This window comes from Sander lucioperca, chromosome 4 (assembly GCF_008315115.2).
Source record: "Sander lucioperca isolate FBNREF2018 chromosome 4, SLUC_FBN_1.2, whole genome shotgun sequence".
NCBI classification, from domain to species: domain Eukaryota; kingdom Metazoa; phylum Chordata; class Actinopteri; order Perciformes; family Percidae; genus Sander; species Sander lucioperca.
The window spans coordinates 11202090-11217338 of NC_050176.1; the positions used below are offsets into that span (position 1 = coordinate 11202090).

Here is a 15249-nt window from a genome sequence, read left to right on the forward strand (position 1 = left end):
AACTCAAGGTTCGGCTTCTCTCTGCTGTTGCCGAAAGAGTCGCTTAATGTCGCCTCCTGGTGGACAAAATGGGTAAGTTCATGCATAATTCAAGTAATGCAGAAGAAGCAGAGGGGTGTAATAAAAAAAGTACAAATTTTTATTTTTTTTTTCATCTTTACAAAGGCCTGTTTACCCAAGTTTTTATAAACAAAATATAACAGCTTCTCATCGACCTGGACTGATGGGAAAAACAAAAATCACAAAATATAAAAAAATGCTTGTCACCAAAAAATGGAAAGCCGGACAAGAAAGACAGATGAAAAGACAGAAAAGCAGAACGCAATAAAAAGCTGTTGACTTGTGTCACAGCAGAGTTTACAAAAAATAAATGGCAAAAAAAGTCTTCCTCATCATTGATTCAGGCAGTACAGAACAGCAAGTGCTTCATATCAAATATCTAAAATTCCACCAAAAGACAGCAGTGCTGCATAACAACGTACAATAACATTGGCGGGTAGGTGTTTAGCTGACCAATCACAAACCTCAGCGTAAACTCAGCCTGTGGCTTACAATTTATCAGCAAAACACCAAACCCTTGAAAAAAAGTTTCACAAAGTAAACATGAGAATGTCCCACCACGTTTGGCATGAGAAATACTAGCTACTCTAACCAGATATACAACTGATCTCAGTGAGTGAAGTGTCCAAACATCTCACACATGACGGTTTCACACTGAACGCATCAGTCACGTGTTCATGAGAAAAAAAAAAAAAAAAAAAGGAAACCTGCAACAAAAAAAAAGTCAAAAACCAAAGCCTGCTTTAGACAAGAGAAAACAGCAATTAGTATCATGCATTCAATTGGCAACAGAACATATAAGAGATCAAAAGACAGATACAAATCCAAATAAAAGGAATGTTTACAGCATCAAGTCAGCATATCAAATCGAGTGTGACAGGAGGGAGGCTCGAAGCAAGGATTTCCAGTCAAATTCCAGAGAAATATAAGCAACTTAACATGAGGTGGACAGACTTGAGGACTTAGGGAGAGATCTGCATTTCAGTTCAGTGTTTTTCATTAGTTTTGCACTATTTGCGGCATCTGATGCACTGAAAACATATATTGAACTACACTACGGTACAGTATGTGCTTAGTTTTCCAACTAAAGCTGCTGATCTTTGTAAGTTCTCTTCTTGAATTTCTTATCCAAAGTGATGCTTTTTAGGATCGAGTCCCCCCCCCCCCCCATTTATGTGATCACATATCACAATGAGATAACATTTGTAAGCAGACACAACTCCTCCCTGCTCCCCTACTCTCTAAGCAATTCCAAGATGTGGAGATGATGCAGACACTTAATAAACGTGATCAAGTGTCAAGTTACATGACGGGTTTGGGCCTCGGCTCGCTGGTCAGCAGAGCACCAGGTTGACAAAACAGCACCTTGCAAGCAGATACTACATTCTTTGATACAAGCATGTTTAAGTTTCATACATATACTGTAGGTGTAATGAACACAACTATCAACGGTGCATAGATAACTTCCTCATGTATTATTGACACCAACAAATGGACTGAAAATGGAATTGCATAAATGCCGAAAAACTAGTGCATAGTCACTGAAATCAACAAACCAAGAGCAGAAGATAGACTGGAAGTCTTTGGAGAAAAACCGGAAGCCTTCACGCAAACAGTGCATGTGAACCGCGTCAATTTGTTTCAGATTTTCTCATCAACCCAACTTTTCACATTTGCATATGCAAGGACAAAGTTTGATTCAGTCAAATTGTCTGAGATTGATTGAGAATTAACACCAGCCACTAAAATGCTGTTTCTTTCCTGGTAATGAACCAACATTTGGTTCTTTTCTTTATTTTTTTACAAATTTTTTTTTTTAAGTCAGAGGTGCAACAATCACCACAAGTAGAGACGAAATGGGGCTGCTGACTTGGGTGGGCTTCAAATTTCAATCAGACTTTCAGAATTCATCTCAAGGCCTCCAGTTCTCAGTGAAAACCTGACAAACTTTTAAGTTGTTAATATCAATATAACAAAATGTTCACCTTCGACATTCAGTAACCCTGACAGAAAGAAAATGTTAACAAAAACATGAAAAATATTAAAACCAAAAGACAATCAATGTATATTGTTCAACAGCTTATTTTTTTAAGGGCTTATTTAGATATCAGAAACACAACCTTCTTTCAAGTAAATCAGACATAATTTTATTTAACATCTATCCTCAAATTAATTTAGCAATTAAGTTTGAATTTGTCCCTAACTTTTAGTTAATTTAGAAATGCTTTCGGTTGTAGTTTAAGTTAGGTTTCGTGGTGACTGGCGCCAGAATATCACCTAGCTAACCAGGAAACAAAGAAAAACAAACTAATTAAGACTGGGGAAGAAATAACAACTCCATATCCCCTTTCAGAATTAAGAGCTGCTTGCTTATTGTGTCGTTACATTCAACTCTCCACTGTACTGGCTTTATCGATTTGTAGCACAAATAATACTGTCAGCAAGCCAGTGACAACAGTGTGTGATACTGTGACTGTATATAGCACACATAACACACATGGACGGACTGATGCTGATAGCTTTTTACACGAGGAGACCCTCAAGTTTTCAAGTAGCCACAGACCGGCTCTGACATTGAAAACAGCCTCTAGAAATCCTCCCCTGCACGCTGACCATCCTATGTTTTTAATCTTCAGAGATTTTACAGTACAAGACTGACACAGAGCTTAACCACTGGATTTAGGAGTTTGGATAATGCCAAAGAAAGATTTTTTTTTTGTTTTTTTAAAAAGTAGTCGCGCTCCTGGAGGGAATCTTACAGTGAGTAGGTATTTTAAGTGTTTGTGTGTGTTTGTGAGTTCATGGGGTGGGGATCAGTTCATTGCGCAGTCTTCGGCCTCCGTGTCAGTGTCTGTGTCCGAGCAGGCCGTATCCATGGCGACGTGGGCGGGGCTGACGATGACTGCTCGTCTCTGCTCCTCCTCTGCGCTTGCTCTCCTCTCCTGTGCACGTTCAATGTGCTGGATGGCCTAAAAGCAGAAGGTAAAAAAACTCTAAAGGCTGCAGAAAACATTCAGTCCACTGAAAGACAATTCTAAGTGTTGAAACAAATAGTTTCACTATGAAATGGTAACTTAAGACTAAGATTACTTAGACCTGAGGCCTGTACTACGAAGCAAGATTTGGCGTTAACGAGCTAACTTCAGGCTCAACCCAGGGTTTTCTGTCCTACGAAGGTGGATCACTTGTGATCGGGTTCAATCGCCGTGGTAACTTATGCTGAACGCCTAACCTGGTCGGGAGCAGGTTAAGTTGGAAATCAGAGATCAACCGGTATAAAAGCACCACCCCCGACAACCCCGTTAACATTCCCTGATGGGTATCTTTATGAAAGATAGATTTTCAGCGGAGGGAATTACTTATAGGCTATTTGTTGGCTTCTTTAGCCGTGTGTTGCCAATGCGCACATCGGTTTAAATTATGTTTTTATGTTTTTTTTTTGTTTTTCTCTCACGATCGCGTACCACTGCTGGGGTTGCAACTGAAATAAAAGCCTAAAGCAACGACAGTTTATAGAAAGCAAAAGTGTAATTATGGTCAGATCTTGTGCCTGACTGATGGGGAAGTGACCAGTTTAGTCTAATGTATTGTAGTGGGTGTACTGTACTGTATATTGGCCAGAATCTGCCTTTGGGGGAGGAGGGGGGCATATCATAGTGGGGGGTCTGGATGTCCTCCCCCAGGGAAGTTTTTAGCATCAACGACTTAATTTCCTGCATTCCGATACACTTTTATGCACCAATTTATGGTGAAATACCTACATTGAGCCTATGTGAAGAATAAAGCACAGATGACAATTCAAAATATATCAAACATATAATGGAAAGTATGTTGTTACGTGTCATTGGGCATTTTTAAGTGAGTATATGGAAATCCTGGAGCTTACTATCACGTAGACTACACCACTGGATATTGATAAGCTAAACGTTGTGATTTACGCATAACAGCTTAGGCTTTTTTGCCAGCTTTCCTTCCTGCGTTTTGCCTGTAAAACCGTGTCTGTGTTCTTCATATTAATGTAGAATTATAGTTTGTTCTTCTTGTTTAAAAGATGCAGCTCTGGTAGATGTTTGCCATTGGTCGTGGTGCGCAAACACCGCCTCTTTTATGTGAACGCGCGCGTCTCTAGATTGGAAAAACCTGGGTTGACTGAACTAGTTGATAACCAGCGTCGTGATACAGGTTATGCGGGACCGCAGTTGTTAGGTTAGGTGAAGCCGGATCACTGAAAGAAATCCAAGACATGTTGATCTTGATTCGTAGTACAGGCCTCTGGCTCAACAACAATTCTTTACACAAAGTGAAACAAACTCCTACCTGCACAATAGTGTCCAGGTTCTGTCTGGACGTGGACACAGTGCTCGTGTGGACAGATGGGCTCATGGTCACCACGGTGACGTGATGGTGGGGGTGCTGGGTTAGTGTTGGGGCTGGAACGATGACCGTGGGGTGGTGGGTTGGGGCAGGGGGAGTGGGAGGAGCCAGTACCTGCAGGACAGACAAAAGAGAAACTTAAATATTACTACATCTGAGACCGTTTTTAAAGATTTAAAAGGACCAGAAGAATACCTCACTTCAGAAGGCATTTGCGCAAACCGCAGCGTCTTAAGGTTAGGAAATTGCAACACAGGTGCCTAGCACGTTTTTAAGCCGGGGTGTGTGTCACTGACCTGTGGACTGTGTGGTTGTCTGTCAGCCGCGTGGATCTGCTGCAGCCGTAACAGCGTCTGGCTCTGGATGAGCGCCTGCTCCTCCTCCACCTGCTGAGTGATTACCTTCAGACGCTCTGGCTGCAGCTGAGTGTCCAGAGATCGCACCTGCACATAAACACACAGTCCACGGGTTAATTACATTAAGAACAATTTCAGCAACAATTTAAAGATGCAGTAGGTAAGACTTATAAAACTAACTTTGTCATATTTGCTGAAACTGACCCTGTGTTCGATATGTTGGGACTTTATAAATTATAGTGTGGTCTAGACCTACTATATCTGTAAAGTGTCTCGAGATAACTCTTGTTATCTTGGGGGGTGTGTGTGTCTAACTGCGTGTCAATCACTGCTCATGCACACGCATTCATTCTCTCTTGTGGGGAAAGGGGCTTAGGAGACCGTTTTGGGCTTTAGCAGAAAGGGGGGAGGGACTGAGAAGTTGTTGATCTTCGCAATCCTACCTACAGCACCTTTAAGGGCAACTCGAAACATATCCAAGGCATATCCAATGAATGCTAATGTGTATAATTCACATTAAACAATAAAACTAACATACTGATACAATTGAAGTTACGTTAATAAATAACTTTTTTTAAAAGATTTTTTGGGGCTTTTATTGCCTTTATTTATAGGACAGATGAAGTCAGGAAAGTGGGAGAGAGAGAGGGGGATGACATGCAGCAAAGGGCCGCAGGTCGGAACCGAACCTGCGGCCACTGTGACAAAGACTGAGCCTCTGTACATGGGGCGCACGCTCAACCAGGTGAGCTACCCAGGCGAGCTACCCAGGCGCCCCATTTAATAAATAACATTAACGTATGGTAACAAAAGTAGTATAGTCAAGGTGTTATTTGTTTGGTTGAGAGAGGTATTTTTTGCATGTTTTGCTATTCAATTGTACTCTATTGTTCAGTATTGCGTTAATTTTAAAAGTCATTAAACAAAAATACTGAATTACTGCCCAGCTCAATTTTCACCACATCTCCCCTACTGTTCACATTTCTCTTTCACTACCTGTTTATGTGTCTGTTTGTCTTCACCAACTGTTCAATTCCCTTTGTCTTAACCTGCTGTTGCGGTAGAGCCAGGAAGTGAGCTTATCAGGAATTGGCTGGTGTATTGGTAGATGTGTCAACATCACCCATCTCACCTTGTTGAGGTGGTTGATGATCCCAAAGAGGACTCCGATACGAATAAGAAGTTGAAATGGCTGGTCAAAATCAATAATTGGTCTGGTTGACCATTTCATAGGAGATGTGGAGAATGTTTCTTATCCACATTGTCTTTGTAGATGAACGCCCTGTCAACTACTTTCATCTTTATTTTGAGTTAAATGTATTGCTCTAAAAGGTTTATGCTTGCAATATTGGTGAAGTTTTCAAACATCAAAACATTAATGTGGAAAGCACTTGCAGAATTCATTTTAGTCATGGTAGATCCCTTTATGTACGTCTGCGTGTGACATTTAGTTCAGCTAGCGCAGACACAGAAACAGCGTCACAACAGCATAGAATACATGGCATTAAATGCCTGAGAATCAAACAATTGCTGTTGTTAAAACCAAAATCAAATTACTCCTGCACTACTGAAATAAGAACTTTTTAAGAGAAATTACAACAGATTAAAGATAAGATAAAAGGATGTGATTCATGAAGAACCTTTGCAACTGGGGTTCCCTACTTTAGTCTCACCTGTTCCTCCAGCTGCATACGAGCCGAGCGTTCCTTGTCCAGTTGCTGTCGCAGCTCTAACATCTCCCTCCTCACCTCCTCGACTTTCTCCTCCTCTAATGTGTCTGGAGACCCAATCCCTTCATCCTTTTCCTCTGCTCGCCTCCTTTTGGGTGATGAGCCGCTAAACTCCTGGAGTGACACAGAGACCATATAAGGATATATGTAAAATAGACATTAAATTAAATATAACATATTTAAACTTAGTATGTGAATGGGGGTGCTCCAAATCCAAGGCGCCAGTATGCACAGAATCTGATTATTTTCCACTCAATTAAAAAACGACACATGCTACTTGTGCTGAGCTGAACAAATGGCCGGTTTGGCATGAAAACAACATGCCAGGTGAATCAACATGGTAAACAAATGAAACAGGTTGGTAAACACCTATTTTCCACATGGCTGCATACAGATTGAGAAAGTACTATACTGTCTTTGCCAACACCCACAAGCTGTCCTAATGTGTTATTAAAGTTTGGCTGAATAATTCTTGCATAGGTTGCAATCATCACACAGATACTGTATATTTATGTGCTTCTGGTAGACGAGTGTTTTCCCTAGGTTGACTGCTTTAGCCTAGTGGAGGGGTGTGTTACCACCACACTTTAAAGTAAAAAAATATCAGTTACTTTTTGAAATCCACATGAATCGCTCTTCACATCGGCATAAATTGGATCAACCGCACAGCACTCATGAAAATACGTCACTTTTAACGCTGGTTCGACTGTTACTCCCGTTATTTCCTTACAAGCAATGTAGCATTTATTTTAAAACAAAGTCCGGCGCAGTGCTCAATCCACATAAAACGCTACATTACAACGCGTTCAGCAAACTTCACAGAGAACAAAGGCAAAACAGCATCACTGATCTGTTTTAACTGAATATTATCTGGTCCAGCTCAGCTGAGCTATACTACTGAGTCGATATGAGGTCTGGTCGATATGAGGACTATGGTTAACCTGTTTTTCAGATCTCTGCAGGGTAAATCCAGACAGCTAGCTAGACTATCTGTCCAAGCTGAGTTTTCTGTTGCATGACTAAAACAACTTTAAAACATACACGTTCCACCAAAACAAGTTCCTTCCGAGGCCATTTTGCGGCAGCCTGCAAGGCCTGTACGATTATAGGAGAAACACTGTAGACCTTGAGAACTCAATCTCAACAAGAAGCCTCGTCACAGCATCTAACACACTATCTGGTCACGTTTGATCATCAGCTGACAGAGATGCAACATCACACCTCCCACCTGCACCACATGTTAACGTTACCCTACATAACATGCCACACACTGGCAAGGTCTAGTGAAGCACAGCCTGCAGAGGACAGAGCTACAGACTTTCTTCTTTTATGCATCTCAAAACAATTGCTTGTGACAGAGCCATCACAACACACGTCTTTTTTCGCAATCCATGTAATAGAATACATTTAGCAGGCAACATTAAGTGTTATGAAGTTTCAAGTCTTTGCGGGCTATTTTTATACTGTACTTAAAAGGAGGAGAAACCTATGGCAGCCTAAAAGATAGGAAACCTTACAGCTTGATGTAGTGGACTGTTAGTGGTAATGTGAGGTATACAAGACCTGTACAAAGTGAGTTAGACACAATTATGATAAAAAACAATGGCACAGGATGTTACCTGGATGAAACGTTTGAGCTGGTTGTTCTGGGCCAGAAGCTGTGTCTTTTCCTGCTCCAAGGCAAAGATGTAGTCCGATGTCTGCTGCAAGATGGCCGCCTGGCAGGGATGGACCAAAAAAAGTGAGTGTGAGAACAGTGCGTGGACAAATAATAAAGTAACATTCTTACAAAACTGTTGTACACCGGGATGCTAGAAATGGTATTTTCTGCCATAAAATTAAAAAAAATGGATCCCGATCCTTTAAAGCTTCAGAATACTGTCATGATCATGATGAGGTGTGAATGTTTTCTGCACCTTGCTGAGTTTCTCTCCATCCGTGTGGGGCAGGAGTGTTTTGAGGGACTGGAAACCTGCGTTGATGCTCTGCATGCGCCGGCGTTCATTGCTGTTGGCAATCTCACGGCGGATTCGTCTCTCCTGGTCCTGGGCCGTCTCCGGACTGAGGGGGATGTTGGCCAGGCTGAGGGAGCAAGGTCAGAGGAGAGAGAAAGTCATTATTCTGTCCACAAGGGCTTTGTGTCCAAGGAGAAGACTCTAGCTCCTCACAAACGCACAGCTCATCCTTCTTCTTATTCGGGTTTTGGGTAAAAGGATAGGAGTTTCCCCTTTCTAATTATTTTAACAAGCTGTTATCACAAGCAATGCCACTAAAAGAAAAGGCAAACAACACACACCTCTGAAACAAATCTGCTTTTCTTGGTGAAATAAGTAAACAGCAACAATACAATTAACAATGAGCTGATCTCTGACACACTGACTTAAACCTTTAACCTGGAACCTTCCCATCAGGCTTCACTACATTCCTCAGTCTAGCTGCCTGGAGATCTTTGAGTTTGGCTGAACTCAGTGCCCCCGGGCTCACACACCAGAACACCACCCCACGAGGTTGGATGTCATGTTGGTAATACCTTCTCTGTCATATTTACTCAAGGGGAAAAATACATGAACCATAAAGCCTAAAGATAACCGGGTGGCAAGAAGACCACAAATCTAAAGGGCCCGACAGAGGACACATCGCTGGCGGCTCTAAATAGTCACTTTCTACAAAAGATGAGTGTGTGGGTGTGCAACTATACTCTAATGTTCAGAGCTCATTTTAGTCTGATTTGATTTTAAACTGCACGTTTATAAGCCAGTACTGCCAACTTAACTAAAAGGCTGCGAAACAGATACCTTAATATCATGGTGTATGCACACTCCCTATAAAATAAGCTCTGGGTCCTTAAATTGCTTAATTTCGTGCCTCAGTTTTATTTAGAAAATCTTTTTATTTTTATTTTTGGAGCAGACTGATCTCATTAAATGGCGTATGTATAACATGCCAATTCGTATGCCATTTTGGCACGTTATCAAGACGCATAATTGCTTTTTAGCATGTTTATCAACGCCGTTTGGCCTCCATTGACCTACATTAGGTGTGAATTATCGCCGTAGCGAGTAGTATGAAAGGATGGAAGTCCGTAGAGGGAGGTTGGTTGAGGTGGTGGATGGGTAAAACACAGGACTTTCACACAGGAGAGCCGGGATCGCGTCCTGTGTATGGCATTTATCAACCGTTTTTTTTTAACAAAGCCAATAAATAATAAATAAACCCAATGTTCTTTTCCTAAACTAAACTCAACCGTTTATTGTTTTCCTAAGCATGTGACGTTGGTCACCGTCGTGTTTTTGTCGTTATTTTGGTGTAAACCCAACCTTGCAATAGCACGGCACGTTCTCGCGATAACACGCCACGTGGTGTATATGTTTACATCCGCTGTATACAGCGTAGACATACATGTGGAAAGCTCAAAATGCGTACAGATAAGACGCCATCTGGCTTTAGGAAAGTGGCGTGTATGTTTACGCAAAGTCATGATGCCATGTTGTTTGGGAGCATTTTTGGCCTTTATTTTTGACAGGACAGCTGAAGACATGAAAGGGGAGAGAGGGGGGGAATGACACGCAGCAAAGGGCCGCAGGTCAGAGTTGAACCCGGGCCCGCTGCGTCGAGGAGTAAACCTCCATATATGGCCGCCCACTCTACCAACTGACCTATCCAGACGCCCTTGAAAATCTCTTAAATATATCTCAATCTACTGGTTAACCCCTATATAATGAACGTGGGGAAGACTGAGGAGCATAACATTGGGGCTTAATTTTTTATGTTCATCCCTCAAACGTTATTGTACATATGCTTAATGTGAGATGTTCAAGAGGGCTTTAAAAAAATATACTGAGAGAATGTAGACCCCTGGTGCTGTCTAATGTAAAAACCATGTGTGTGAAGTGTGGTGAAACAATTAAGAATAAAAGTAGTCTTGTAAATGTCCAAGACCAACTTCAGTCCATCATCATCATCATGAAAATTATATATGTGCTTGTTACAATATTATCTAACTTAATGCATATTAGGGCTGTCCTCGACTAAAGAAATTCTTAGTCGACTAACACTTATGATTTTGTCGATTAATCGATTAGTTGATGTAATCGACAGAGCTGTGCTCTTTGAGAGGTGGTTAAGACTAGAAAAGCACAATATAAATGTAGTTAATGAACCATCTGTAAAACTGACTTTCTCCACAATTAATCCTGCAAAAGCACCACTTTAAATCTTGTGTTCACCAGAAATGTGCTCATAAGTTTCTTGGAAATGAGTAATTAAGCATGAATAAGCATAAAAAATGACTCATCAACTAAAGAAATCTTAGTTGACTAAGACCAAAATGACCGATTAGTCGACTAATCAACTAAGAGGTGGCAGCCCTAATGCATATATAGGCCTAGTATATTCATACTACACATTTATATATAATCATGTACATTTAAAATTATAGGCACAAATATATACGTGTCAGGGTTTTTACAGGGTACCCTCAGGATTCTTCAAGTTAAATATAAGACTTTTTAAGACCTTTTTAATATCACCTAGGATGAAATTTAATGCCAACTTCACAGCCATATAATGGAAAATCAGTGTGGATTTTAGGCCTGAGAAAAGAATGATTTACCAGGTAATGTCACCTGAATTTAATAAAACATTTTATTATAATACTCAACAATCAAATTTAGTTCACAATAGCTTTGAAAAGGCGTGTTTGTACTCTAATAACACAAGCTAATAAAGTATTTGTTGCATGAATCGCTCTTATACTATGAAACTTAAAAACACAAAATAAATAGGATGATAAAAAATAAAACGTGCATTTTGAGGTGTCACAATTAGTTCCTCCATGGCTAGATAAGATAATATATAATGTAATATAATATGCCAATGTAAATGCCAATTGCTTCAGTGATTGTTTCATCCCATTCTGCTTTTGCGTCTAAAGGCTGCTTGTAATCAGCTGGAATAAAGAGTTGGGCTCTGTTTTTTTCTTTCTCATCCCGGTGATCGGCACATCTGGGTGATGCGGTCAAATGTGCGTTAGCGTGTTGGCTGCGTTTCAAACATACCCTACCAAAGGTGGAGCACAGCCGACACCGTCACTGTCTTATACACAACCCTCTCGCTGTTGCTAGCTGATCAGGAACCCGCAGATGGGTCTTCTCACCATGTCTATGGATTTATGATAAAACACCATGTTGCGCCGGTGTTATTGTTATAGCCTACACCCATGTGTCGCGCACCCCGCGTCCGCGCACACTCCACGGTCAAGAGCGTAAAGAAAAACACTGACGTAAATAGTACATGTACTGTCGTATTACAGTACATCCCTGTCACTCGGAGTAAATTGTAAAGTCACACACACAAAGCATTTATTTAGGACGTTACAGTATTTATTTCATCCTACGAAAAGACAAGAAATAATTGAAGACCTTTGTAAACAAAACGTAATACTTTGTGCAGGGCTCAAAAATTTAGGAGCGCATAAAGAATTTTAGGGGCGCAATGGAAATGTATCAGATAATGTGTTTTTCTTTCATAAAAAGGAATACGAGGAGACATTTGCAAGCAAAGGGATTTCATGTATTTGAATAGAACAAATATCCTAAACTAGGTTTTTGATTAGGTCCGCTTCAAACTGTACATGGTTCAGGGTTCATTTATTGTCATTGTACAACAAATGTCCCACTAAATCCAGACAGACCTTTGGAGAATTCACTCCAGTCAGCTAGAGTGACTTACATAAGGTAACTGCTATTACTGTTGGTGGACTGTGATACATTTTTTACAACACGTGTTATAAATACAAAATGTTATGAAGTGTAATTTTTCTATTTTCAAATACATTTTCTACTGATCAGTACACTGAATATATAGTAGTGGTCTAACCACTGACCACTCCCACGGTTCGGCATGCATGTGAAATGTAAAATACATGTTAAATACAGTTTCACAGTCGCTGTGAAACCGCCTACACATGATCAGAGTAAAAACTGTGAGGTAGGGCACAGAGACAAACTGTGGCGCAGTTATACGTTGTTGCTTCTGGTTTTAGTTGCAGCTTGAAAAATCAGCGGCTACGATTTTAGAGTTGAAATAATGAGCTTTAAACGCAGGCATTGCTTGGCAGCAATTCCGAGCGGTGCGTGACGCCAAGGGCAGCGCTTCCTCTGTCTCCAATGCTCCCCCTGTAGAAAAGGCAACGGCACAGCCAGCGCAGAGTGGTTCACCGCGGATCATGTGTAGGCGGCTTTACCTGTACAGGGGACAGCAGAGCGATGTCGCCTCTGTAACACGCTCTGCTACTTGTTCAGTTAAACAGGGATAGCAATGCTAATAAAGCGGTCGCAACTGTGATTACTTTTCAAAATGCCAGACAGGCAATGCTCGCTGCAACATAATATGACGAGCTGAGAGCAGCCGCTCTGAGACACGCTGAATGTGCTCTAGTAAAAACAGAAAGACAACCATGTAAAACTAAATGAAGAGAGAAGTTCATGGGAGCTACTGGCAGCCACATCTGCAAAAAACCTCAAGTATGAAAATACCCTAACGTTTGGTGATTCGCACATGTGCTCCTAAATACATTTTACAGTTCGCACACATCTATTTTTAATGAAACGGTCGCACTGTAGAGCCCTGACTTTGTGAACGAAGTTTAAGACTTTTAAGGCCTTATTTTTAGAATATTGAATTTAAGACTTTTTTAAGAACCCGCGGGAACCCTGTTTTAAAAGTCCCCATATTGGAGGAAAAAAAAAAGAAGTGAGATTTCCATGTATTTTTTTTAATCATTAAGCAGGCCGGTGTGCCTTTAAAACAAGCCACCAGGACTACTGTAAGGTTGGGATGTCACAACTGTTCTATACTATATATGAAAGTGCTGCTACAATGCAATGACGGTGCAGAGAAGCGCAGATGTGGAAGACCCGAAAGACTGACCAATCAGAGCACACTGGACTTAAAGGGCTTAAAGAGACAGGCGCTTAAACAGAGCGTTTTAGATACGAGGGTGAATGCAGGTATATATAGACAGAGAGCAAAAGAAGAAGAATGTGTTTTTGAACATTAAAGCATGTTAACGTGTTCTAGTTGAAATCCATTATATAAGTATGAACCTGAAAATTAGCATAGTATGGGTCCTTTAAAGATAACAGATGAAATCAGCTGTTGTCAGGAGCTGCGGATCTCCAACATGGCCGGCGGAGGGCGCGTCGGGCAGTCTGGACGGTAGCAGCAGTGAAATGTGACTCCGCCAGGAGCAGCTGCAGCAGGCCCCCTGGCATCATCGAGAACAATGCTTTCTACCGTTAGCACTAGCTAAGCTAACAGTTACTCATTGGTCTGCAGCTAAATAACGCAGATGAATAGCCGCCGTTCCACTTATAAGACGACATGTTTCGGTTAAGCAAGCTAGTACACATGAGTAAAACGAGTCCGTACACACAAAACACTGTTAGAAACGAGTGCGTTGCGATAGCTAACCAACTAGCCAAGCTAGGCTAATTTTAGCACACGACACAACCATGGCTGCTGCACGGAGCATTATTTAACTACGCACATGGCATAGCCGAACCCCAAAAACCACGTAGTCGTATTAAATATACATACAAATAAATGATACAAACAAGTTATTCGGTGATTAGGGGGTGTAAGAAACGATGTCGTATACAAAAAAATGGGATTTGGTGTATAGCAGCGAAGCGGCGGGGAACACGATTACTACCACGTGGTTGGTGTTCAACTGGAAGCAAATGTATCGATTTCATGTCGCTTATTTACATATTTCTGACCCGAATGACTGCAAACATGCCCTTTAGGCTATTACATGTAATAATGTCAGCCAATGTTATAACACCAGTTAAAAGATCTTCTATTTCTTCACCGCCAGCGGCAGCAGCTGGCCAACGAGCTGCTAATTTCTACAACCATGCTCCTGCTGCCAAGATATCGCAGCGAAGCTAACACCTAGCATGCTAACTAAAGTCCGGCTGCATCACACACATGCACACTACAGCGACACGAGGGATGAATTGCGCAGGCAGTTTCATAATCAACAAAGAAATAGCTAGCTACACACCTGCAGAGACCTCCAATAACATCCTTCTCCGTCTTCTTGAAATGCTGTAAGGACGGTAGCTTCTCTGTCGGCATCATGAAATATTCCATGCTTTCAAAGCCACCTTCTGTAGTCCGTGTTTTCTGTTTTTTTCTTCTTCCTCCACTGCTGTCCCTGTTAAAATATAATGATGTACGTTTTGGCACAGAGCTCTCGCTGTACTCCTCAATGGCGCATATCTAAAATACCGCTTCAAAATATGGCAATCTGAAAATAGACTTAGAAAAATAAAAGTAAGTTCAAGCTGTGTTGCTTCCCACAGCTGATGGGGTTCCCTCCAATGTGTGTGTGTGGCTTCTTGCCTCCGCCTACTACGTGTGTGCGTGTGTGTGTGTGTGTGTGCCTCTGCTGCCTCCGCCTACTACGTGTGTGTGTGTGTGTGTGTGTGTGTGTGTGTGTGTGTGTGCGTGTGCGCAGCTGATCTGTGTGAGGCGGGAAACAGCTGGTTGGAATCAGAGCCCGTTTACCGGAAAGCAGAACAAACAGACCAGCAAGAGAGTAACTGCAGTGCTGCAAATCTGTGTAATAGCAGTACGTTTCATCAAGAGGAATACACTACTACAACTAATACACATCAGTGCGTTAGATAAATTACAAAAGTGATAATACAAAGTGCATTTGT

The 15249-nt window shown here is 41.4% G+C and overlaps 1 protein-coding gene across 1 annotated transcript; it reads right to left on the bottom strand.

Moving 5' to 3' along the window:
- Nucleotides 1–116: 116 nt before the first annotated feature.
- On the bottom strand, nt 117–14974 carry LOC116042816 (transcription factor AP-4-like). Its single transcript, XM_031289218.2, has 7 exons — nt 14589–14974; nt 8437–8602; nt 8140–8238; nt 6464–6634; nt 4731–4877; nt 4378–4548; nt 117–3029 (listed from the first exon to the last, which is right to left on the bottom strand). Exons 1-7 carry the CDS (start codon nt 14675–14677, stop codon nt 2874–2876), a joined length of 999 nt encoding a protein of 332 aa, XP_031145078.1. The 5' UTR covers nt 14678–14974; the 3' UTR covers nt 117–2873.
- Between the last annotated feature and the right edge of the window lie 275 nt (nt 14975–15249).

Coding starts and splice junctions, on each gene's coding strand:
- LOC116042816 (XM_031289218.2), bottom strand. CDS start 14,677: ATGGAATATTTCATGATGCCGACAGAGAAGCTACCGTCCTTACAGCAT. Junction 8,239..8,436: donor ATGGAGAGAAACTCAGCAAG/GTGCAGAAAACA, acceptor CATCCCTGCCAG/GCGGCCATCTTGCAGCAGAC. Junction 4,549..4,730: donor GACAACCACACAGTCCACAG/GTCAGTGACACA, acceptor TCTGTCCTGCAG/GTACTGGCTCCTCCCACTCC.